Source organism: Plecotus auritus, assembly GCF_963455305.1.
Source record: "Plecotus auritus genome assembly, chromosome: 9".
NCBI lineage: Eukaryota > Metazoa > Chordata > Mammalia > Chiroptera > Vespertilionidae > Plecotus > Plecotus auritus.
The window spans coordinates 145,010,429-145,037,716 of record NC_137783.1 but is presented as its reverse complement, the minus strand read 5'-3'; the positions used below and the strand labels follow the sequence as shown (position 1 = coordinate 145,037,716).

Below are 27,288 nucleotides of genomic sequence, written 5' to 3'. Positions count from 1 at the left end.
TGCTATATATATATATGGCTGAAATTGCTGATGCTTGACTCTTTCTGACCTTGCAATAATGGTGGTTTTGTATGGGTGGACCTAATAATTCCTCAGGTGTTTCTAATTTGAAGCGAATTCGGCAACCAACTTGTGAATATGACAGTTGGGATATGGACTTTGCACTATCAGGGGAAAGTGTTTTGGAGCTTACATCAGGCTTAAAGCAAAAAAGAAAATAAACATAAAAACAAGGATGCTCTTCCCAGAAAAATGCACAAAGTACAACCTTCTCCATACAATCTCGGGGAGATTGATGGGCTCTAAAGGCCAAGGACCCCTTATTTGTTAACCTTGTTCCACAGATTTCTTTCGGAAGGCTGCCTCCTCTAGGGATGGAGCTTTGCTGCCCCCTACTGCCACCTGGGTCTCCAGCTGGGTTGGCTCTATTCAGGCCTGGGCTCCGGTTTGGAGTTTTGTAGGCACTAGAACCAGCTGTCATCTCACACCAGCTGATTGACAGTGGTCCCATTCTGGGCAGGCGTGGGCATCACAGACGCACTGTTTTATAATTCACACATTACACTGAACAGCACCGTGGGTACAGGGCGTGGGGAAAGTTTGTGCCTTGACGGAACACCCATGCATCCCTTCAGGGTCATCAGATGCTGATTCTAGGGGAGCTATTTTGCAGCTCTGTGCTGTACATAATGGAGAGCGAGGCAAAGCCACTCTTGTTTCTAGACCTCTTGACTTCTCTCCCCTATCGAGAACAAAGCCAAGTCTTGCCTCCTTGTGCACATTCGTTTAGATATTCCCAGTCGGTGTGTCTGTTCTTCGGATTCTCCTTTGACTGGGTTATAACATCTGCCTGGTTCCTTCAGTAAATTAATAAAGTCTTTAACACGTGCTCATTTGATATCTGTAAAAGAGCCATTATTGGGCTCTGTTCTGGAAAATGATTCTTTAACAAAGGCCGGGATCCTATTAGAGATCTCTGGTTGCCATCTGAGATATGGAAGAGCCCGCCCCTTCCTTGAAAGTCTAATTAAGGAGACGCTCAATGTTGCCAGCATTGCACTCTTTGAGATTTAAAGAAACCCCTCTCCTCTCCCCACCCCACTGTCCTTATTCAAACAGGTAGCCCACCACTGCATCATTGCCTCAGGAGAGGGGCGCTGGCAAAAGCAGAACAAAGGAGTCTGTAAGTATTTCTAGATGTTTCCCTAAAGCTAGGAGAACTTAGAGGAGTGGTGGAGCTGGAGCAGACCCACGTGGAGAGAGAGAAGAGATGGGCCTTTCCTTTCAATAAAGCACTGAGGCCATACTTCCTGCCGAGGGAAGGAGACAGAGGCAGGAGCATCAGGACCAGAAAATACCAGGGTGCATCAGATGTAGTAAAAGCAAGTGTCTCATAAACTTTTCATTCCTGTTGAGATCAGTGTACATATTATTTCTGTCTATCCATCCACCCATGTATGTAATTTACTGTAGACAAAAAAAAAAAAAAAATTGCAAACATTGACCCTAAAGACATTAAAAAAAAAAAAAAAAGCCAAATTCGGCTCTATTAGCCTAGTTGTATTCAGAAAACCTGAGCTTTCTTTCCTTTTCTTCTTTAACAATGGCTCCTAAGGACTATCAGATTAGGTTTGAGAAACATTTTACTTTCAGGCTCCTAACTGTTCTAAAGGGAGGGCAGCTACCTTCTTTAAGGACCTTTGGTGGGGCTTTGTCTACTGCATCAAGTTCAGTGACCCGCTGCGGGGAAGGCACCTGGGATGGAGACAAATTAAGACAGAGGCCAGAGCTCCTCAGACAGGGTCTCTCTCTTTCCCTTTCTCTTTCCCTTTCTCTTTCCTTTTCCCTTTCCCTTTTTCTCCTTTCCCTCTCCTCCTTCCTCCCTCCCTCCCTCCCCCGCTCCCTCTCCCCATGCCAGTCGGGATAGAGCAGAATGGGAAGCTAATTTTTCAGGATTTTGGGATCTACTTTTCAGTGTGGTTTTATTGTTAAGTTTTCAGGAGCATAAATTCTGTGAAGATCAGACTCGCTGACTCACATGTATGTTACAATGTACAAATCCCTACCCACCAAGCCAAAAATGGGTGCTTATGCATCATCCCCCAACAAGGCTGCAATGATTACTTTACCAAGTAACCCTGTCCCTGTTGGTTCCCATACAAAAGCTAATTGAAAAAATGTGGCAAAATAAAAAGTGACAACAGTTTAACAGACATTCACAAGAATGAATCAGAAGTGTGAAGAAGTTACCCCAAAATAGAGGTGGAATGTGTTTTTTAAAAAAAGAAGTATGGTTTACTTGGAGATTAATACTAAGTATTTCAATTTATGGAACTTAAAGATTACTGTGGAGTTTTGTAAAGCATTGACGCGTCTCGCCAGCTTTTATACCCGACGTGGGGAAACTGAGTCTATTTTAGAAGAGATAGGGGTGGACCCATAGAAAGCTTACTAGAGATGACTTTAATTGCCCCACAATAGGGGCAGCCTCACTGACACTCACGCAGGGAGCTGGCTAGGGAGAGGAAGCCAGCAGCAGGAGGAATGTGAATTGGAACCCGGAGGACTGCGGCTTTCGTCCATTAGTTGGAAAGAAGTTTGTGCTGTTATCTGTCCGGTTTCACACTTTCTGTATACCTGTTTAGCATTCTCTCTCCTAGGGCCTGATTTTGTTTCCCCCACACTGGGGATCAAGCCCTTAATTTCTTTAACCCCCTCCCCATTCCATACAACCCAGGCATGTGCCCTGACCGGGAATTGAACCAAGACCTTCTGGTTCATGGGCCGACGCTCAACCATCGAGCCACACCGGCTGGGCTCACTGTATTTTAATAGATACAGATTTCATTTTGATTCAGAGAGTACTTTCTGGGTAAAGATATGAATGCAATATACAGGCTGATAAGAGAATAGCAACAACTAACAGGAGGAATTAATCCTGTCAATCGAGCGTTTGTTTTCTTTTACCTAATCTATAATAATAAAAGCATAACATGCTAATTAGACCAGACGTCCTTCCGGATGTTCTTCCTTCCAGACAAAGCCACAGTGGGCGGGGGGGAGGGGGGGCGTGGCAGAGGTGGCAGTGGCGGGTGGGGGCTGGGGCCAACCCCGTGCATGAATTTCGTGCATCGGGCCTCTCATATTCAATAAGGGGCCATTCAAGAAACACTGTTTTGGTCATATCCTTGCAACCTCGACGAAGATGTCATCTAGTAAACAATCCTTTGTGCCTTTGGGAGATGACTGTGATTCTACATTCGCAATCCGGGCTTAGAAAGGACAGGTCACGCATCTACTCAGTGGAGTACACCGGCCCTGTTACCCCCCGGGCAGCCCTGCGGCTCATTGGTCGGGCCTGAGGGAGACGCTCTGAGGCGAAGCCGCAGGCAGGCAGGCCAGGGCTCGTTTTTCGTGTTGTGTGTGGTGATGGAGGGGGACGCCTAGGGGAGGATGTGTTGCAGTAAATCTGGGTAATTTCTTTAAGCCCCTCCCCGTTCCATACAACCTGCTCTTCAACCGAACCCTGATTTTCAGTCTTTCTGTGATGAGTGTCCCTTTTCTCCCAAATTGGCATTCACTCCCTCTCACAAAACACATTCATGGCAGAGTCCAGATGGGTTAGGAAAACTCACTCACAAATTCTGCCATGATAGTTACTGGTAAGTTCCAAGCAACAGCTGTTTTTGCGTGTTTTTTTTTTTATAATATGTTTTCATTGATTTCAGAGAGAGGCAGGGAGAGAGAGATGGAAACATCAGTGAGAATCATTGATTGGCTGCCTCCTACACGCCCCCTACTGGGGATCGAGCCTGCAACCTGGGCATGTGCCCTGACTGGGAATCAAACCTGTGACCTCCTGGTGCATGGGACTGTGCTCAATCTCTGAGCCACACCAGCTGGGCAACAGCAGGTTTTTTGATAGAACTCTTTCACCGTGTGCTTCGACTTTTCAAGTCAGATTTCATCTCATGGCTTGTCATACAGCTATACAATTAGTAAGAGGCTCCCTGGATTCATCGGGTGTCTTTCTTAATAGATCCACATATTAAGTGTTAGCCATTACTTAACAATATCTAAATTCCAAATTCTGGTCCCCACTTCACAGGTATTTTATAATAATTCGAATTTTCAGGGGGGAGAAAGCTTTAAAACATTAAAGGCTTAGGTGTCATTTAGCAAAAACAACCAGGCATCGTCCGCCAACAGGGAAGGCTGTGATTCAAGGTTACAGTCTGCAGGCCCGTCTCGCTGGATTTCACCAGATCATCTTTCTGGATCCTGGGAATCTGGAGGTGCCAACTCTACTCTACAGATGCAACAGCAGCAGCTGTGAAACTAACTACAAGTCATCATGCGAACCTGGGAATTGAAAAGAAATGTGTTTCCAAAGAAAAATACAAATGACTCTTTTCTTTCCCCTTTTCATTTCCCTGAAGGCACTGTGCTGCTTAGGAACTAGGCATCCCCAAAACACCCAATGGTATTTTCTAGAAAACGACGAGTAGAATTTGAGGCAAGCCAAGAGAAGGGCAGCAGTAACCGAATGAAGGAAAAGTACTTCAAAGTCTCAAGTTAGAGAAACCTCTCAAATCATGAAAAACATCTGGTCATCAGAGACTGGCGAGTCTCTGGATAGAGGAATGACAAGCCAGGGATGAAATGCGTCCTAATTGCATGCACAGGTCACAAATGTTCTCTTAGTTTATCTAAGACTTCCTGGCGTGAGCAGTGATGCAGGACCATTTGATAATCTAAAACCTGCCCCCCAACTAACCACCCAACATCTCTTCACCTTTCATGCTATTTCACTTTTTTCTCTTCTATTTTTGTTCCTCAAAATAGAAGTTGAACCATAGCCACAATTCTCAACCTGCGTCATCTCCTGGCGCACATAAGCGAATGACGAAAATTCTGCAGCATACCAGAAAAGGTACTTTTTGCCGATCTGACCAAAAAATAGGTGTGTTTTTTTTATTATTTTTTAATATATTTTATTGATTTTTTACAGAGAGGAAGGGAGAGGGATAGAAACATTGATGAGAGAGAAACATCGATCAGCTGCCTCCTGCACACCCCCCACTGGGGATGTGCCCGCAACCAAGGCACATGCCCTTGACCGGAATCGAACCTGGGACCCTTTAGTCCACAGGTCGACGCTCTATCCACTGAGCCAAACCGGTCAGGGCAGGTGTGATTTTTTTTTATTCATTCACACCGGTGGCTATTGTTGTGTTGGCCGTTGTCATTTTTGTTTTTTTAATTTGACAATCTAAGGGAGAAGAGGTCAGTGCCCCGACTAAATAGTCAGGGATTGCATGTTTTAAAAATTCTTGCGGCACACGGTTGAACATGGTTGTATCATGATATAGCCAGAAACTATCTTTGCTGCAACAGCCAAAGGGTAGTAAGAAATTACCCAACTATAAATCAATATCCCAACTTGTTTTTCAAGAGCAAAATGTATGTCTTGAGGCAAGTGTCTTCCAACAGTGGGTCAGATATGTCTGGGAAACGAGGAACCGATTTATTTTCAATTTAGCAATGTCCAAGAATAATGTCAAGTGATAAATACGCTAAAAGGTTGATAAAATATGAACACATGGCCCAAACACTTGTAGGCCAGCTGAGTGACACCAGCATGTTTCGGAGAGAGGGGCAGGAATTGGAAAAACACACCTGCTTTCCAGGAAAGACTTGATTAGGAGTTGAAATCTTAACAGACATTTCTATTTGGAACGTCAGTTTGATCATTATTTTTAGTCTATATTCACAATGAATGACTAGTCTAAAATAAGGGCTGGTTTATTACAAAATGCCAAATGTTGGGGATTAAAAACATTGCTCATTAAAATTACAGTGAGACCCAGCTGACAGACCCAGTTGAAGTAAAGTATTCTGTCAGCAAAAAATAAGCTAAGACAATTTTCTACTGGCAAAACCCTTTCATAAGTGTTGTTGATATGCTGCTAGTTAGAACGTAATGTCTTAAAGCAGAATTTTATGGCTGGAGTGGACCTTAGAAACATCTAATCCAACTCCTCATTTTACAAATAGGAAACCTGGAGCTAGAAATTGAAGTTAGATTAAAAACACCCGTTACTATTTGGATTAAGATTCCTGAGTAGAGGGAAAAAAAAGAAGAAAAACACACACACACACACAAAAAAAAACAAAGCAGGAAATGACTCCTCAGCACCTAATGCACAGCCACGCTTTTAATAGATATTTGACCAGACCAGGAAGCTTTTAAATATCATTTCCTTTTTTGGTGAGGTTGAATGTTTTGTGGCAACATTTAATTTTTTCTGGTAAAAGTACATGTTTATTATAGAAAATGTAAAACATACAAGGAAGCACAAAGAAAATAAGCCATCAAAAATAGTTTCGTATATTTCCTTCAGACTTTTTGGTAGGCAACAAAAATAACCAGCATTTACTTTGTAAATGGAACGCGATGATTACTTCTTCTTTGACACACAATCACAGGGACAGCAGGGGTTCCGGGGGTCCCTGCTGAGAGAGAGAGAGAGAGAGAGAGAGAGAGAGAGAGAGAGAGAGAGAGAGAGAGAGAGGTGCTGCAATGAGCCTCAGAAGCCAGTTGGAAAGCGGGGTAGCTAGGGACACACACTGCCACCTAGTCGATGATCAGGGGGTACTGACAATGGCACTGGGGAACAGGATCTCTGCATGACCTTGATTTTCATTTATTATTTTTTGTTAATCCTCACCTGAGGATATTTTTCCATTGATTTTTAGAGATTGGAAGGGATGGGTGGAGAGACACAGAGACACATCCATGTGAGAGAGACACATTGATTAGTTGCCTCTCGCATGGGCCCTAGGGCCGGGATGGAGCCTGCAACTGAGGTACGTGCCCTTGACCAGAATCAAACCACCCTTCAGTCTGTGGGCTGATGCTTTATCCACTTGAGCCAAACCGGCTAGGGCTTGATTTTCATTTTAAAACATAACGCACCAGGGCAGGAACCTAAATGTGGGTGGGGAGGGAAGGTAGAGAGATAAGGGAAGGTAAAGGTCCAAGTGACTTTCCAGTCTGGCTCTGCCTGGAACCGAAACCTTTCTTCTCCACAAAGTCTCTTTGCTTCCTCTTGAAATTGTAGCTGATCTTTTTTTTAAAAAAATTATTAAGTTTACTGGGGTGACATTTGTTAATAAGATTATATAGGTTTCAAGTGTAGATTTCTATGATACATGATCTGCATTGTGTGCCCATCACCCAAAGTGTCAAGTCATCTCTCATCACCCTACCTTTGGCCCCCTTTACCCTTTGCTGCTTCCCCACCCCTTTCCTTCTGGAAACCACCACACTGCTGTCTGTGTCTATGCGTTTCAGTTTTATAGCCCGCACAGAAGTGAAATCATATGGTTCTTAGCTTTTTCTGAGGCTGATCTGAAACAATGGTCAGGGGTCTCTGATATGGCTTCTCAGGAGAGACAGAACGATCTCTCATGGCCACACAACTTTAAACAACCTTGTGCAAACTGTAATAGTGTATGGGTCCTCTTAGATTCCTTTCTTAAAAAAATTTTATTATGCACCACATAATACACTGCATACTACGTAATGCACTGCAGAACCTTCCAGCAGGGGTAGGTCAGCATAGCTGAGTTATTTTTCATCAGTCGGGAAAATGTTTCCTTAATCAGTGTTCTCTAAACTCTTGGACACACAGTGACAATTAACTTCAGAGACACAGCCCTCTCTTTCCCACAGAGTCCACTGATAGGAGTAATAGCAACCCCTTTCCCCTTGCCCCCGTTAGTGAGGCTGTGGGTGGGCACAGTGGCAGCTCTGGGAGTGGGTAAGCATGCACCCCTGGTGGCGATCCCGGGGAGCATCTCGAACTGCATCGGGGCAAGGTACTAAGGCCCTTAGATTCCTGAGAAGAGCCCGTACTAGTTGGAGGACACCCTGGGAACGAGATGTCACCATGATACTAACACATAGAGGCCTTTAACAAGTATGTAATGGCACAGACGTCATCTCTCCCTATGAGGAGCACTTGGCCACTTTAATAAATTCTCCATGATCCTCCTCAGGTATGAACTGTTGGACTAAGGCGACTGCTCAAGCTAAGTCCTGATGTGACACTGTAACTTCCAACCTTAGTTTGGTGACTGCTCAGCTGGCACCAATGATCTCCCAAGTATTAAGACATTTTGCTCTTTGCCAATCAATTTGGTCCCACTTAACTAAACCAGAGGGTGTTGAGAAAAGCTGAAAACGTCTGCTTCAAACAGCTTTTGTCACCACCACTGAGAAGCCATATTAGCTGACTAGCTGAGCCATTTTAAATTGTTATGTTGGTAATTACGTGTGCCTCTCCTTGTCCTACAAGCATTAAGCGTCAGAGAACAGCTGCAGGGCTGTGGAACTCGCTCTGCATTGAGTAGACATCAAGGGATTTACAGCACAACACTGAGCCGAGGCATTCTAAACTCTGAAAATGCTACTTTGTAGCCTCGAAGAAGTAAGCAAGCAAGGAAGAATGAAAGGCTTTAACAAGATTTCTTCAACAGACATGCTGACACTAAAAAAGTAAGGTTAATATTCAGGGTTTAAACTGGTTCCTGAATAGCCTTAGTAACACCCCAGAGGGAAAGGGGGTGAATGAGAACTTAAGTTTTCCAAGGATTCACTAACGTTCAAATTCTCTGAAAGCTACCGGTGGTCAAATAAAATGAGAACTCAACTTTATAGTAGCAACTTCCCACTGGCACCAGCACAAGGCGGTAGTGATTCTCAAGTTTAATATATTACATACAATACTAGAAAAATAAGCTAAACTTTTAAGGCACGGCCATTACTATTAAAAGAGTTGAGCTTTGCTACTCCAACCCTGGGCTTTTGACAGAATTTTTCTGGAAAAAGGCCCATGAAAGCACAACAAAGAGGTATACTAATGACAAGTAGCTGCTACCATGTGCCACAGGTACTTCAGTAGTAACAAACCTGAAAAAGCATGGAACCCGTAGATCCCGGGGAAAAACTGCTTTAGGTATTTGTAACAGAAACAAGTACAGGTGACAAGAGCGACCTCCCTCACCACATTCACTGGTGGGTGTTCCATTTTCCCCGCTGCTTTTGCTGTTTACATGCTATCATTGTGAACAGGGCAAGAAAAGGCCGTTTTCTCCAGGAGGCTTTTAGGAAACAAACAGACGAGGGATGCTATACCCCTGCATCCGTGCTCCGTGGCTGGAAACCCTCCCTCCGAAGACTGCCCATGTCAAAGCGAGTAGAAACCTCACAGCGTACTACCAAAGTGTCATCCTTAATGAAGGTTCTTTGTCTTAGGGCTTCCAGATGCATGAAAGTCACATAGCCAAACCCTTTTGGGTTCCGTGGGATTGTGGGTCTCTGGAAGGCAAGCAGCTCTGGTTTGGCATCCATTATCTCCTCGTGGTTTTGCCTGATAGGTGCTTCGGACTGATCGAGAATTGTGAGGCGTATTGTACCCTGGAAGGGCCAAGGGAGGTGGCTGTCATACTCTCCTTGCATTGTGTGGACAAAGAGGGATATGTAGTTTGCACAGCGCTGAGCGGTTGGCAACTGGAGGTGCAGGCGCATGCAGAGTTTGTATCCGGGTTTGCCTGTGTAGAACCCAGGGCTGTGGATGACAACAGGTTTCTCCTCTTCTTGAGATTTCAAGTGCATCCCGAAGTTACCAATCTTCCAGATGTAAATCCCGTTGCACTGCTGTGCTTCTATTTCAGCAACCTTGTCCTCAAGGGTTCGAATAGTGCGTTTGAGCTCACTGACATACATGCTCTGAGTTTCCATTTTCGCAGTCAGCTCCCGGATTTGATGGTCTTGTCTTACAAGGCGACCCTCTAGCTGTTGAATGATTTCTTGAAAATTGTAGGCCTCTGGGTTACACCCAGAGGAGACCCGAGGCAGAGACGCAGACTCATATCGCTGAGGCACGGGAGCCACCGCCAGGTTTAAGCTCTGAACAGCCTGGGCCAACATTCTCATGTGTGACTGGGTGTTCTCTTGTAGGTGGCGCGCCAAGTGAATCCTCTGCATCTAAAAATCAAGCACAAGCCTTAGGCTGGCAACAGATACTGGGGACTGGGAAAGGGACCTAGCCGCGCCAAATAAAAGGTTTTAAGTAACGTCACCACTTCACTCAATCCCCTACAACCTTCTTTGTCTCCATATTCTCGATCCTATTGTTACTGGACAGGGTCTGAGCCCAGGATGGGTCTGACTGTAGTGTGTGGGCTCCTGACTTTGTGTAGGGAAAGATTTCACAACAGGAGTCCGGGTGGCTTTGGAGAGGATGTTGATTCAAGCTGGGGCCCGTAAGGCAGGAGAAGCAATAGGAGAGAGAAAGCCAGAGAAAAGGGGGTCTTGGGAGACCGGTGCAGGAGGGCAGCCTGGGCAGAGCTGCCACTGCCCACCGTTCCCCTGGTTGCAAGTCTCATGGGGTCCCTTAGAGTTTAGGAGAAAAACAGCAAAGATACAAGGCGCGGGAAGCAACATGAGAGAGCCCCGGTGGGGCTGCTTTGGCTCTCTGAGAAATTAAAGTCACAGTGACAGAGTGAGCTCACTGGGCAGTCAGAGAAAATGGGGGCCCTGATGACAGGTCCAAGGGGTAAGCCTGGGACGAGCTGCCACTGCCCACCGCTCGCCTGGTGCAAGTCTTGTGGGAGTCCCTTGAGGTTTAGGAGATGCACGCCTGTGGAAGAAGTTGGGGACGGGAAAGGTGTGGGCGTGCTCCTGGGAGGGAAAGCATGCCATATCCTTTGTCTTGAGGTTTTTATTTAATCTCTCTTTGGCTGATGGAATCCTAGGGGAGGTCTTTGGGAAGGACCAAACAGAATATTCATTAGCTCTTCAGATGTGTCCCTCAGTATGTTGATTCACCAAAATGTGTGTGTAAAGGGGCTAGGGTTATTTTCTGGTTATTTAGTTTTATGAGTGTATTGAAGAGGGACTGGGACCGAGGCCAGTCTAGAATGTGTAAACATTTGCTCCTAAGTGTCCTTGGTTAAGGAAGATAAAACCTTGTCAGGTACCTCCATTCCCACTAATATTCTCCACTGCACTATGTAACTGAATTTTCTTGATCTATATTCAAGAGTCAAAAGAAAAAAAAGAAACACCTTACCTTTTCATGGCAACCAAAAGAACTGAAAGTGCATGGAATTGGGGCTGTAGGACAGTCTAGGTCAAAATGATTAGGCATCTGAAAACCAAAGCAGAAGTTGAAAAATGTTTTTCCCTGCATATCATGTTCTAGTTTGATGAAACCACACTTGAAATAAAGGTTTACATTTCACATGAACAAAATCATGTATTATCTATGGCTGCCTCTGCATCACAATGGCTGAGTTGAATAGCTGCAACAGAAACTAGGTAGCCCACGAAGATTAAAATAGTATTTACTTCCAAAAGTCACAGAGAAAAGGAAATACCAACATTACATACCACCCCCCAAATCACTCAAAATGCAATTCAAGAAAATGAATTTGTTCCTGTTGCTGGGAACTGGAACGCTATAGTGGCATTTTAAAGAAAAATCACCTTCTGATGTCAGCCTCAACTGCAAACTTCACCAGGACTCTCACTGTGGCCCAGGCCATTTAATGGGGACCACCCAACTGTGCACATTAAAGCCACGGACTGTACCCGGTACTTCCCTCATGACCCCCTTTCACAAATCTTACCTTTTGTTAACCTGGGCATGTTTTGGCTACAATGGGAGACTCAGATGTTAGGAAGTATTTCATAAGCACATTAATAAAAGTTCCAAAGAATGTGTCAGCTTTTGGGGATTCTAAAAACACTTTTTAAGGTAAGATCCATTATGGAGAATCATATTTGAAACTGGTTACCAAATTCCCTTTAGAAATTTAGGTTCGCTATAGTCATAGATATTTCAAGCGGAAATTGTATTAGAGACGTTTTAACTCAATCTTTCAATTTTGCATCATCCAGAACAGCGGATAGCAAAATTTCTTATGAAGGGTCAGATAGTAAATATTTTCAGCTTTGTAGGCCCTATGGTCTCTGTCCCAAGTACTCATCTCTGTCACTGTGGGAGAACACCAGTCATAGATGACATGCAGACACATGGCATGGGTATGTGCCAATACAACTTATTTATAAAAGCAGGCAGTGGGCCAGATTGGGCTGGCAGGCTGCTTTGCTGATCCCTTATCTAGAATTTCAACTTTCTTGCCAGAGATCAGCGGCAAGTCAGTGGCACAACCAGGGTCAAAACCTAGGTTTTCTGTTAACCAAGGATTTTTTTTCCTACATTAAGTTTTATTTTTGCCAGGTTTCAGATGTGCTGCATGGTTTCCTTTAAATATTACAGCAGAGCAAAAAGAAAACCCAGGGAGGTGAGATTTCATAAGCAAAACAAAGTTTAACACCTTCACATGAAGACTATTGGAAAAAAACCATAGGACTCTGTTTAGACAAATGGAAAAGTTTAGTGGAGTGACAGGTTTTGCTTGCTTCTAGTTAGTAAGGTAATCAATGGGTTTGCAGATTTCATGGGTGTATAAATAGTGACTAATATTCAAATTGTGTGGGTAAATTCCCCAAATGTCAGAAGCTAGCAATCAGATGGAATTTTCCTATCTCTATTAATAATGTAAATGCAGTTTTCTACTGTAACTGCTACTGCCGCCGCAGCCCCATCAGTGGTCTGTAGGACAAATGAACAGAGGGGTACAGATCCTGGGAGTCTCAGAATCTCTCAATGTGTCGCAGGGGCCATGGGGACAAATAATGCTCTACCACTGGACAGACCTGCTCTCCTCTACCTCATTGTTCTTTTGGCTAGTCTCTGGATACCTATGACCCTTATTGTAGTGTGTAAATATATACACTGAGTGGCCAGATTATTATGATCTCTGAATGCATAATAATCTGGCCACTCAGTGTATATCCTATATAATAAAAGGCTAATATGCAAACTGTCCCCTCGACCAGGAGTTCGACCAGCAGGCAGGCTGGCCAACCGCCCATGTCCCCTCCCCCTGGCCAGGCTGGTAGGACCCTACCCATGCACGAATTCATGCACTGGGCCTCTAATATATATATATATATACACACACACACACATATATACATATATACATAATATATATATATGTATACACACACACACACACACACACACACACACATACACATATATACATATATATATGGAGTGGCCAGATTATTATGTGTTCAGAGATCATAATAATCTGGCCACTCAGTGTATTTAAGGTGTGTGTTTTTTCCTTTAAATGGGAATTTTGATTATTTGTATCTTAAAATTACCTGATTTTGTCTGGAACTTGTATAAATATACATAAACATGGAGATTATATTAATGACTTTAAGTACTTAGAGAGGGCTGAGTATTTGTTTTCTGAAATGTTCATATTTATTAATTTTATGAAAAATTTTCAGAGTTCTAACACTTCTTCAACCTGTATTCATTTTGCCGTATTGATTTAATTAAAAACCGAACTCACTCCTTTAATCTATTATGGAAATATTAATTCATGAAAAGAAATCATTATACCTGTTCTCTGATGAGCATGGTACTGCAGTATTCACAGATGACATTTGCCAAAGGACAGCTCTGGTCATGGATCTAAATTGTAATAGAAAAATATAAGAAAAACATGAGGAAAAAAAACCCTATTTTTATAAAAGTAATTTTTCACTATAAACAAATTAAGGACATCGATGTGTGTTAAATAAAAAAGTGAGAATAATATGTAAAGGTTGTTTTCTCTCTCTGCCAGTACATCTTGAGTTTCAGCTCTTTAAAAGGATACAGTACACAAAAGAGAATCTTTGAAATCACTTCTTTTAACCGGAGGCAGAGCATCTGTGACTAGTTTGGACATCACTGGCCAATACTATATCTAATTCTCTCTCTTAGGGCAGTGGTCAGCAAACTCATTAGTCAACAGAGCCAAATATCAACAGTACAACGATTGAAATTTCTTTTGAGAGCCACATTTTTTAAACTTAAACTTCTTCTAATGCCAATTCTTCAAAATAGACTCGCCCAGGCCGTGGTATTTTGTGGAAGAGCCACACTCAAGGGGCCAAAGAGCTGCATGTGGCTTGCGAGCCACTGTTTGCCAACCACGGTCTTAGGGGGTTAGAGAACAGAGCACTATTAGGGCAGGAGGCTCTGGTGCTCAGATTCTCACAGGCCCTGGAAGGGTGAACCTTGTTTTCTAAAGTACAATGAGTTCGTACTTTCAGGTTACATCCATTTAATTTACTGAAGTTTAGGAAAACATCAATTTGTTCTAGTTATGCATCAGCCTTCTCCCCATTTTTAGGAAGTCAGCTGACGTTTTTTGAATATCTCATCAACTTAATGAGTATAATATGCTTGATTGCATAAAAAAGTAGGAAAAATTACCAAGATAAACTTACAGTGGAACCTCGGTTCTCAAACTTAATTAGTTCCAGAAGGCTGTTCGAGAAGCAATTTGTTTGAAAACCAAATCACTTTTTCCCATTAGAAATAATGTAAATTGAATTAATCTTTTCCAGACCCCCAAATGATTCCATTTTAACCTTTCTTACATCCAATACATGTCTAATGTACTGTTTAATCTATAAATACACTGCTTTTCTTAAGTTTATTAAACGATCCCCTACTAGTCTTAAAGGAATCACTTTTAGCATTGGGTCCAGGATGTCTTTCAGGTCAGCATGCAGCATCGTTGCTGGTTCAGTTTTTCTTCCTCTTCAATTGACGGTGATTATTGCTTCTTTCACACTCTTAGCAACATTAGCACTCTTAATAAGGCCTCTTTATGTTTTAAAATTGTGCTAATTGTTGATTTCTGCCAGCCACAAAACATTCTCTCCTTTGTTGCCTGAAAGACACTTTTTGTCATGCTGAGGTATCAGCATGAAAGTGTCAGGTTGGAAACCCAAGTTTGGTTCCACAACCCAGACATTTTTTCTGTGAACAACTTGGTCAAGGACTAAACTGTTTGAGATGAGAGATGTTTGAAAAACACGACTTGACTGTATAATAAATAAAGTTTAAAGAAGTATGTTAATAGTTATATGAAAAAAACTGCTCTATCATCATGATGCTGTCAGGTGCCATGAAGTTTCTTTTTAATGATAACATTTTAATCGAAGTGTAACATATTCCCAGAAAAGTGAATTCATTATATGTGCATAGCTCAGTGATTTATCACCAAAAAACACACGTTGTGAGATTTAATTTAATTTATTCTCCATAAAAGTTTTAACATCCCATTAAGAGTAAGGCATAATTCTTATACAGGCATCATTCTACTTGTTTGTCTCTAATCCAAGACTGGTCATTAAAATATCACATAGGAAAGTAGATCAGCTCGTCTTTCCTGGAAGGTTTTGTTACTTGCAGATCTACTGTGGTGGTAAGTAGTACAAACAACGTTTTCTAAGAAAGATATACAGCCTGACCAGTGCGGCTCAGTGGTTGAGCACTGACCTGTGAACCAGGAGATCACGGTTCCATGCCCGGTCAGGGCACATGCCTGAATTGTGGGCTCATCCCCAGTGCGGGGCGTGCAGGAGGCAGCCGATCAATGATTCTCTCTCATCATGGATGTTTCTGTCTCTCTCCCTCTCACTTCCTCTCTAAAATTAATAAAAATGTATTTTTAAAAATGATTTAAAAAAAGATATACAAATATAAACCCTACACTTAGTCACTAAAATGGTTTACTAAACTTCCTTAAAAATCAGTCTTCCCACAACTGATAACATAGACTCAGGAATGGAATAACATCCTCATCTACTGTGAAGCCCTTAAATGTACATAAAAACAAATTGAGAAGGAGTGAAGAAATTAAGAAACCCAAGTAGTACATGCCTCTTTATCTTCAAATGCCATTGACATAGCACAGTTCTTACAAGAAACCTGTCTTCTTGGACACTCCTGGAGAATGTGAGTATTAAGTTGGCACTTTTGTAACGGACGGTTGCATTGAAGACAATTCGTAAGAGCAAACTCACAATGTGCTTGATGATCCTATAATAAGGAAAAAAGAATTGATTAGCATCTGCTAATCTTTAAGAGATTTCCTAAATATAATCTCTTCAGAGTATATACTGTTCTCTCTAAAAACAGCTACTCCTTCCCAAGGAGCTAAGTAAAAGGGGCAACTTGCAAATATGTTTTAAACACTTAATTTCGAATAGATCATAAACGATATTTAATTTCTCATAAAACCACCAAAATAAACATGACTTTATTTAATTTAAAAGCAAATTCTTTTACCTGATTCCTTCAGTTCATCTCAAGTTATAGAAAGACTCCATTTACTCAATAATAAAACGCACAATTTAGAAAAAAGTATGAGGGTACTAAGATGATGGCTATGAGACTTGTTGCTTATTTCAAAATGAGAAAAACAGCCCTGGCTGGGTGACTCAGTTGGTTGGAGCATCGTCCCATACACCAAAAGGTTGAGGGTTTGATTTCCTGGTCAGGGCACATACCTAGGTTGCGGGTTTGATCCCCTGTTGGAGCACATACAGGAGCCAACCAATAGATGTTTCTCTCTCACATTGAGGGTGTGTGTGTGTGTGTGTGTGTGTGTGTGTGCGTGCGCGTGTGTGTGTGTGTGTGTGTACAGGAGCCAACCAATAGATGTTTCTCTCTCACATTGGTGTGTGTGTGTGTCCTTCCTATCCTAGGGTGAGGATTGAAAACAAAAAGATAGAAATAAGTGAAGTTATGGGATTGAAATGTGACACTCGTATTTAAAATGCTCTTCATTATTATAGTTAATAATCTTCACCCCAAAACTTAAAGAATATTGATTTCTTTATTATCATTTGGCAAGTCCAGAGAAGACGGAGTAAGAAATTTCTGGTTTCTACTTATATCCAATTAGAGGCACAAAATTTGTGCACGGGGCTTGGCCCTCGCAGCTGTGGCGGCTTCCCTTGGCCTGTGCAGCCCCAGCTTAGTCCAGAAGGACATCTGGAAGGTCGTTCGGCTGTCCGGTCTAATTAGCAAATTATGCTTTTATTATTATAGATGATGAAAGGGTTGGTACCTCACTAAGCAATTATATGCTAGGCACCAACAATACGCTGATGGACACAGCGAAGTGTCTATTCTCTAGGAACTGCCTTGCCTAGATGCTAATAAGGCTAAGAAATAACTTTAATACCTCAAGATGCCGCAGTTCCATCTTGTGCATACAACCTTCATTTGGACACTTCACCATCAGAGAAAGAATCTCTCGTTTTGCAAAATTGTCAGGAAAGAGCTGAGTTTCTAGCAGTATTTCATTATCAATAGGACATTTGTGACCTGCATCCCTAAAAGAAACAAATAAGATACATACATTTAGTAGACTTAAGCAAATATTAACATTAAAAAATACAAACAACTTTTACAGGTTTAAAAGAGTTATATATGTGTATAGCTCACCACATACACATTCTCCATTTATTATTTCCTATGGAAAATAATTTAACACATTATATTTCATAATATTACCCTCCCCCCACCCAAATAAAAAGAACCAACACCTGTCCTTTTATGGACAGTTCATGAACTGTTCTTTTATGCAATGAATACAACTAGTACCACATTGGTGACCTATAAAAAACTATGGGATTTTATTTTTTAATTTATTTTTATTTTAAAAAATATTTTTATTGATTTCAGAGAGGAAGGGAGAGGGAAAGAGAGACAGAAATATCAATGATGAGAATCACTGATCGGCTGCCTCCTGCACTGGGGACTAATCCCTGCAACTCAAGCACGTGCCCTTGACCAGAACTGAACCTGAGACCCTTCAGTCCACAGGCCGACACTTTACCCACTAAGCCAAACCAGCTAGGGCCAAAAAAACTATGGGATTTTAGACTGTGGGATAGATTTCAACCAAAAAAATGAGAAAAATTAACTGAATAAAGTCCTACTTTGTCCTTAATTAAGTCAAGTTAAGGATGGGGATTTTGCAGTCTGGCAGGCCTCTGTTCTGTCAGCAGCTATACAACATGCTAGTGAGATAGACTAAATACGCTGCTCGTAATACCAATAACACTTCAATGGCTCATGGACAACCCAAGTTTTCCTTTGTTTTTATGTCTAGGGGACAATTTAGTGGGGAATTAAAGGACCTCTTTCCTCCTTCCCAGTGGTTTCCCAGTGGTTACTTCATCTTATGATGGGAAAAACCATCCCCAGGAAGTTTGGTTGTCTGCCCCTTCCCTTTAACTTTTTGGGATGTCTAATCTTCACTCACAAAATGTGGCAGGTCAGGTAGACTACTGAAGCATTAATCAATCACTCAGATCATTTGCTGAGCAACTCCTGTGTGTAAGCCAGAGCGGAAATTGCCATAGTGGATAAAAAATGGGTCTACTATCAAACGCCTTAGAACTAATAAAGGTGAGAGAGACAGCCAATCTTTTTTTTTTTTTTAATATTTTATTGATATTTCACAGAGAGGAAGGGAGAAGGATAGAGAGCTAGAAACATCGATGAGAGAGAAACATCGATCAGCTGCCTCCTGCACACCCCCCACTGGGGATGTGCCCGCAACCAAGGTACATGCCCTTGACCGGAATCGAACCCGGGACCCTTCAGTCCACAGGTCGACGCTCTATCCACTGAGCCAAACCGGTTTTGGCAAGACAGCCAATCTTTAATGAGGCTTCTGTCAGAATAATGTTCTTAGTACAGTCAGATCTTTTATGAGAAGCATAGGACACTATAAAGAAATTTATTGACATATATACCTAAGAGCTAAGGTATGGGTGTCAAAGAGAAAATAAAAAACAAACTTACAAAGTAAACTGAAAACCATTATCCACAGCAAATGGAACTGGATTAACATGTATTTTGATTTCCTGAATGATTATAATGGATGAGAAAGTTTGAAGCCCTTCATGTAAGAACATTAGACTCAAAGTAAGCGGTCATTTCTAGCTGAGAGGGAGATAGGAAAAGAAAGCCTCAGACTTCCTTTTGTGGGTTTTACTTCCTTTTAAGACCACTGTCCATTACTTTCATGAATATCTTGCTATTAAAAAACTGCTAAAGATGATCTTCTGGGGCATGTGACAATAAAATACATCTCTCTATCTACAAAAAGTCAGTGATCCATAATATGGTACATACGACCTATGAAAACTGAATCATGAAGAAACAGAAAATCTGAGATTACTAGTACACAGAGTAAATCAGTAATCACCTCCCAAAAAACCCACACTCCTCCCAACCTCCCAACCAACAAAAGTCCAGGAGCAGATGGCTTCACTGGTGAATTCTACCAAACATTTGAAGAAAAAATAATACCTATTGTTCCTAAACTCTTCCAAAAAATGGAAGAGGAAAGAACACTTCAAAACTCATTTTATTACCCTGATACCAAACCCAGACAAGGACACCATGAGAAAAGAAAAAAGTCTATTTAAAAGTTGAAAGAAAAATCTGCAAGCTAGTAAATAACCAGTTTTACCTACTTACAAATCATTTCACCGATATAACTAGATGCTTATTTATTGAGAACATAAAATACTCCCACTACTTCCTTAGTCACCTAAAATATTCCCATCTACTTTTGAATTAAGTAAAACGTATTTACTTCTTGGGAGATGAACTTGAATCATTCGTGGAACTCCCACATACCTTCATTCAGTTAAAGCAACCATGGTGCTGAGCACACTGCTGGGTGTCAGGCACTACTTCCGGCACAGAGGAAATATCCAGAAATAAAACAGCTCTCAACCCCTGCTCTCAAGGAGCTTATTTCTAACTGGGTAAGAGAGGTTGGGAGTGTGGGGGGTGACAGAGGGGAGGCATGCTGTGGTGTAAACAGGACAGCCAGGGCACCTATGAGAGGTGAGATCTGAGCCACACTGGAGGGAGTGAAAGATGTTAGCTAGACAGTTAACTGAAGAAAGAATGTTCCACAGAGAGAACAGCAAAAGCCAATTCCCAAGGCAGGAGCATGCTTGGCATGTTGAAGGAACAGCAAAGAGTGACGTGGTGGAAGGAGAGAATAGTGGACAGGAGGTCAGAAAATGGATTATGGGCCTAAGAACAGGGCCTAACACGCAGATGACTTGCTGCAATGTTCTGAGCAGAGATGACCAGGTTCCCTCTGGCTGCTACCCTGAGAACAGTCTGGAAGGCAAGGGTTCCGAGAAGCAGGCCTGCGACTGAGCTGATGGGGATTCAGAACAGGGTGGCAGCAGTGGAGGCAGTGAGAAGGGATTGAATTTTGGATATATTGTAAAGGTAGAGGCATCGACTAGTGCTTTCTTTAAAAATACTAGTTATTTTACTTTTGTCCATAGATATCAGATAACAGACTGAATTTAATGTGGCTAAAACCATCACTGATTGATTATAGAGTCAGCATTCTTTGTATGGTTGAGCTGATCATACTCTACTATCATTTAAGGTGTACTTATTTTATATTCTTTCCTTTTTTTAATATTTTTATTGATTTCAGAGAGGAAGGGAGAGGGAGAGATAGAAACATCAATGATGAGAGAGAATCACTGATTGGCTGCCTCCTGCACACCCCTCACCGGGGATCAAGCCCATAACCTGGGCATGTGCCCTTGACCGGAATCGAACCTGGGACCCTTCAGTCCGCAGGCTGATCCTCTGTCCACTGACTCAAACCGGCCAGGGCTTATGTTATTTTCTTAAAGCATAGAGAACTTATTTATGTGGGGATCAGAGGAGGGTAGAAGACAGACATTACCTTTCATACCACAGTAGGAACTAGGGTAAGAATGCAGATGTCTCAAGTTTCTGTCCAGTGATCTTTCTCCTTGAGTAGGTTTACATATAAGACTACTCTGGGGATGCCCCGTGTCCTGTGGAATATCGTTCTCCGTATTTGGTTCTGTTAGAGGACACAGTTCTTTCTTATGCTCACGTACCTTATTGACTTGGTGATGCAGGCTTTGCAGAACCTATGGCCGCAGGGTGTTTGCACTGCTTCCCGTAACGCCATCAAGCAGATGGGGCATTCATACTTGCTTTCCAGGGGGGGGTCAAACTCCACGTCGTAGCCCTGGATCTCTTCCATGAAGGAGCTGGAGAGATTCCCTGTGCTGGCGGGGGCGCCCACGCTGTCCTCTTTTGCGGCAGCACTGTAGGAGCTGGCCATGGCCGTGCAGCAGTCGCTCTCAGACTGGCTGGATGCACAGCTGCTTTCACAGTTTAGCAGACTCATAGTAACGAGCTTATCAATTACTCTGTAAAAATCGCAAGAAAAAAATGCCTTAACGTGCATACACATACATCGTAGTTTATCGAGGCAGGTCACCTCTTCGTTGATATAGAAAAGCTGCATTAATCTTATTTATGGAAAACTTTACAAGTTTTTTGAGCTTTACTTCATGACTAGCATCTATAATAAGGAGTTCAAGATCTAGTAGGTAGATAGAATGTAAAGTTAAAAGAAGAAATGACCTCCGTTGCAGTACTTAGCTATCTCACAATTATGTTTAAATTCTGTTTCCTGTGACTGAAGTCAAGAATTTACTCTTCATATCCTTAGTACTCAGCACACGATCTTTCACGTAATAGGTGTTCATTAAGCATCTGCTGAAGAACTTAATTATGCTGCTGAAGTCCCCTCAAGTATCCTGAGCTGAAGGAACAGTAGGACCAGCAGGCAGCGCACGGAGGAGCAATGAATGTTCCAGGGATTAGACCAGGGGTGGGGAATAGCTGGCCCGTGGGCTGTTTAAGGCCCTCAGGATCATTTGGTCCAGCCCTGCCAAGGCAACTGCAGGTGGGACTCGAAATGCAATAAATCTAGGAGCTTCTTTCATAGCAACATAAAGTTATATTAAGTGAATTATATTAAGCGAATGATATTATAAATATCCAGATGGCCCTCAGCAGAAAAAAAGGTTCCCCATCCCTGGGTTAGATGATCATGTGCAAGTATTACGTGTGTGATTTGGTGCAATTTAACCATTTGGATCTCGGTTTCTTCTAGATCTAAATTCCATGAGTACTTCCAAATGTTCAGTGTGGAGATTTCTATTGTGTAGAAAGAACAGAATTGAAAAAGTATATTTGTATGTCCTTTTGCCTTCAGTCATGTTAAGTGACTATGTTTCATCATCTGACAGGAAAAACAAGTGAGGTTTCCTTTGTCTATGGAAAACTACTGGTTTTGTGGGACGCCTTCAAACTCTAAATCATATGATATTATTGAGTGAGAAACTAATGTCCAAAGGCAATTCATGGCCTATTGACCAGGTCTCTGCAGTAGACTGTGGAAAACTCCCAATAGGTGCCAGTTACAGTTCTAGAAACAGAACGCAAGCTCTGGTTCAATATGAACTATCATCCCCCTGGTGGGTTACGAAAGCAATCCTCTATCTTTGTTTTGGCCACCACAGGTATCTTTTTCTTCTGCTCAGAAAGATTTTGCGTACAGTCTGATGAGCTGAGGCCCTGTTCTGGCTTGGAGGGGCAGGACAGCCAAGTGGTGAATGACTGAGAGGAACCAACGTGCCGGTATGTGAAAGCACTTAGAACTGTGCCTGGAAGTAAGAACGAGTCACTGTTATGTGCAGCTCTCCCGAGTAATTTTATGCAGTAATTTCACTGCCCCCTCCCCTTTAGCAAAGTGGAAACCCCGGAGCTCAAAAAGGTGAAGTAACTGGTCGAGGACTATTCAACTAATCAATAACAGAGCTGGAATGAAAATCCAGGTCTACCTGACCCCAGAGCCTGTGCACTTTGTACTATACCCATGTTTGCCTCTTCGAGTTGCGACAAATATGTCTATAAAGCTGCACTTAAAATTTCTTTCCCTTTGTTTTTATTACATTAGACCAGTTGGTCGGCAAACTCATTAGTCAACAGAGCCAGATATCAACAGTACAACGATTGAAATTTCTTTTGAGAGCCGAAAACCGACTTCTGCGCATGGGCCTCGAAGTTTCAATCGCACTGTACGTGCGCGCCCACACGTGGTATTTTGTGGAAGAGCCACACTCAAGGGGCCAAAGAGCCGCATGTGGCTCGCGAGCCGCAGTTTGCCGACCCCTGCCCTTGACAATTCTAGGTATTTTTATCTTTTGGATCTTTAACCACTTATTTTTTTAAAAAGTAAAATCACTTTGAGAAATTAGTATTTGTTGCTTAGTTGTACAGAATATATCAAAGTGCTAGTCAGAAGAAAAAAGCAACTTACTGAGTGAGCTAAGTCTGCTTTTTCTGCCCAACTGTTGAGTTACAATTCAGTTTACTGGGCCGTCTATATCCTGCCCTCTTGCAGTCCAGTTCGAAAGAGTTGAAGGTATTTTGATTTAAAGAGACCTTTTATAGCAAATGTGTTATTAAGAAAACCTGTCAATCAGTCACAATTCCTTAAAACGAATTCCACTGTAGGAATGCAGTGTTGACATGAAAGTGAGCACTCTAAAAATCTAGATGTATTTGACTTTCGCATTATTTTTCATGCTTTAAGAAGTAACACAGAAGCTCTATATCCTCCAAATAATTTTTTTTCAGATAGTCATGCTCTGTGCCTGCAGTATATAGACAGACCCACGTAATTGTACTGCGAAGAAAAAGTTAAGCTAAAACAGTATTTTGAGTGCCATTCAGTATGTATGCTTACCCTTTCTTTCTGGCAAGTTAAAACATTTCCTCCCTTTCTTTTAGAGACTGGGATGGCATAATGACTTAAGTGAAAGTCACTTTCCTAACTACAATCACTATTTTATTTTATTTTTATTTTTATTTTTTTAAATATATTTTATTGATATTTTACAGAGAGGAAGGGAGAGGGATAGAGAGCTAGAAACATCTATGAGAGAGAAACATCGATCAGCTGCCTCCTGCACACCCCCCACTGGGGATGTGCCCGCAACCAAGGTACATGCCCTTGACCGGAATCGAACCCGGGACCCTTCAGTCCGCAGGCCGACGCTCTATCCACTGAGCCAAACCGGTTTCGGCACTACAATCACTATTTTAATTAGCACCGAAGGAAGAATAGAAAGTGCTTTGAGTCCACTATAGACGTGAGAAGAACATGATCCAACATCCATGCAGAAAACATGCTCTTTTAGGAGTCTTTTTACTTTATATGGTGCCATGGATATCCATCTCATGAGCTGCTCCCAAAGCAGGCTTTGGCTTTGCATAAGCTCTGAAAGATGACAGGGGTGGGGCCGTATTATAACGGAGCCAGAGCAATCATTTCAGGGGAACTGTCCTGCGTGTCTTCTGTTTCTTTACCTTCCAAACTTCATATTCCACCTATCTGTATCTGGGAATATATTACATAATAGTGGCCCGTTGCACAAAATTCATGCACATTAAAAGGGAATTAATTAGAGGAAATATTTTAATATTGCTATTTGCCCTTTCTCTATAATAGAAGTGTCAGAGATGAAAGAAAATTAGTAAAATGTATATGAAAATCTCCCTCCTGTCAGAGTCTGGGGTGCGCTGCAGGACGCAGAGTAAAGTCCCTGCCCACGCACGTGTGCCTCAATATTGCGTGAGACCCAGACCCGGCCGGCCCCATCATGGTCAAGCCCCAGGTCCCCAGTCAAACCCCCCGGGGCGGAGAGCACAGCCTCACGTCCAGTCCCCCATTGAGCCCTGCCGGGCAGGGGGCGCAGCTTCAGGTCCCCCCACCCAGCGCTGGGGCGGGTGGGGGGGGAGGGTGCAGCCTCAGGTCCCCCAGCCCCAGCGTGAGGGCAGGAGGGTGCTAATGAGAGAAATGTCTAAGCTAAAGAAATCAATTGACAGGACTGCTCCAGCCATGAAGACAGAAGAGAAACAGTCCAAAGATGGAAGATGCTGACAACACCTCGCCATACTAGCAGTCAGCAGCTGTGCGTCGCAGCAGGTTGCCCAGGACCAAACCAGAGAGGGTCGGATCTGCATGACCACCATTTGTCCACCATCCAGAACTGAAATATCATCGCTGACATGTACACATAAGGAACTGTTTGACATTGAAATTGGGACTCAGAAAGAAACTCACTACAGACTTATTCATTTGCCTCCCAGCATAACCATTATTGCTTGTCTCATTTTCGGTTCTTATAAGTGTATTTCTAGTATCACATGATCTCACTCATCTAGGGGAAATAACAATATAAACTGATGAACAAAAACAGACCTGGAGACAGGGAAGCATCAATCAGACTGTCAAACCTCAGAGGGAAGGTAGGGGAGGGTGGGGGTAAGGGAGAGAGATCAACCAAAGGACTTGTATGCATGCATATAAGCCTAACCCAGTGGTCACGGACAACAGGGGGGTGGGGGCATGCGTGGGGAGGGGTTTGGGATGGGAATGGGGGGATGAGGACAAATATGTGATACCTTAATCAGTAAAGAAATTAATAAAAAAAAGAAAAAAAGAAATCAACAGGTCATATTGTGAATTGGTCAATTTTAAGTCAGCAGAAATTCATTCATAGCTAAACATATGACTCATAAAGTAAAACCATGTAAAACAAACGGATCATGTATTGTAGAGATGTACACTTGAAACCTACATAATCTTACCAACCAGTGTCATCCCAATACATTTCATTTAAAATATTTTTTAAAAGAAAAAGAAATGCCTTTAATTTGCTGTTAGCTTTAGGAACACTAGGTAGGAACTGTTTTACTCCTTAAAATCTATTCTTAAAATGCAAAGACCTGCAGATGCAAATGCTGCCAAACAGTCAACTGTCTTGATTTTGAATACAGATTCAAGGGGCAGGCACTATTTGTTCACACAATTTCTTTCAAAATCCCAGGGGCCAAAAATTGATCGGCATCTTTATCAAACAAAAGACCCTCAAGTGGCAATCCTGAAATACCGCGAAGTATACAGCGTGTGCAGGCTGAAACTCGGATCAACGTGCGCAACAAGGGCCTGAAATGCATTTCTCCCTGGAGTGCCGGAGTCCTCACCCCGCCCCCAACGCCAAGGTCAGAAAAGCCCCTCCGCCTTCCCCAGTAATCGCAGGGGAATGGACCCAACGCCAAGGGGCCAGGTGCACGGGGCCCACACGTCGCCTTTCTGAACGAGTTTCTCTGGTTTCTCTGGCTGTGGAGCGAGACGTTCAGTAATGTGCAGTTCCCGAGAAACAAAAGAAACACGCGGACACTGTACATTCAAGCTGCCAGCGCTTTAGGTGCTTTCTGTTCGCACTCACGCCGGTCCCACCTCTCGGACCGAGTTCCGCTAAAGCCGAGTACCGGGAAGGGCTCCGCGCCCGCGGCTGGAACAGTGCGGCGCGGGGCGGGGAGGAAGACTTGTGTCATCCTAACCTTTTTTTTTTTTTTTTTTTTTTTAAACTTGCTGCCTGGGACCTCAAACGAGTTCACCGGAGAACCCAAAAATAGCTTTCCCATGACAGTGACGGAGGGACTGGCTGGAAACGTAAAGGGATTTTTTTTTTTTAAGCTTGTATCGGCTCGGAGGGACGGGAAAATCCAGGGGGCAATTGCCTTTGCCGGGAAGGGGAATGTGCGGGCTGACCTGGTGGGAGCGGGGTTCCCGCCCGGGAGTGGGGTGAGCTGGGAAGGAGGTCCCCGCGGGCCTGGGGAGCTGAGGGGAGGGTCCCCAACTTGTGGGAGCGAAGGGACAGGGGGAGGCGTCCCAACCTCGGGGGAGCGAAGGGACGGGACGTGTCCCCAACTTCGGGGGAGCGAAGGGACAGGGGGGAGGCGTCCCAACCTCGGGGGAGCGAAGGGACGGGACGTGTCCCCAACTTCGGGGGAGCGAAGGGACAGGGGAGGCGTCCCCAACCCTTGGGAAGCAAGAGGAGAGGAGAGGAGAGGGGAGGGGGCGGCGTCCGCCACCAGCGGGAAGCGAGAGGAGAGGGGAGGGGGCGGCGTCCGCCACTAGCGGGAAGCGAGAGGAGAGGGGAGGCCGCGGCTGCCGGGGGGCCGTCGGAAGGAGACTCACCGCTTTCGTCCTTTGGCCGCCGCCTCCTCCGCCCGCACGATTCCGCTCAGCCAAGGCAGCAGGAAAGAACGGGCACTGCGCTCCGAGCCGAGGCGGCCCGGACGCCTCTCTCTCGGCCCGCAGGCCGTCGCTCCCGCGTCTCCGGACCGCCGGGAGCCCAAACCCCAGCCGCGGATGCCCCTACTTCCGCCTTCTCTGCCCGCCCGGGAGCTGGGGCGGGGAGGGGGCGGGGAGGAGCGGCCGGGCCGGGGCGTCCCCTGGCGGCGGTCCTCCATCTCTGCGCGCTGCGGCGCATGCGCGGGCTGGTCCAGCTGTCAACCTGGAGCTGGGGCTGGCCCAGCTGTCAAC

At 43.5% G+C, this 27,288-nt stretch overlaps 1 protein-coding gene across 1 annotated transcript; it reads right to left on the bottom strand.

Moving 5' to 3' along the window:
* Positions 1–6,186: 6,186 nt before the first annotated feature.
* TRAF6 (TNF receptor associated factor 6) lies at positions 6,187–27,216 on the bottom strand. Its single transcript, XM_080641996.1, has 7 exons — positions 26,941–27,216; positions 20,930–21,247; positions 17,188–17,338; positions 15,879–16,037; positions 13,560–13,631; positions 11,142–11,219; positions 6,187–10,054 (listed from the first exon to the last, which is right to left on the bottom strand). Exons 1-7 carry the CDS (start codon positions 27,213–27,215, stop codon positions 9,197–9,199), a joined length of 1,911 nt encoding a protein of 636 aa, XP_080498122.1. The 5' UTR covers position 27,216; the 3' UTR covers positions 6,187–9,196.
* Between the last annotated feature and the right edge of the window lie 72 nt (positions 27,217–27,288).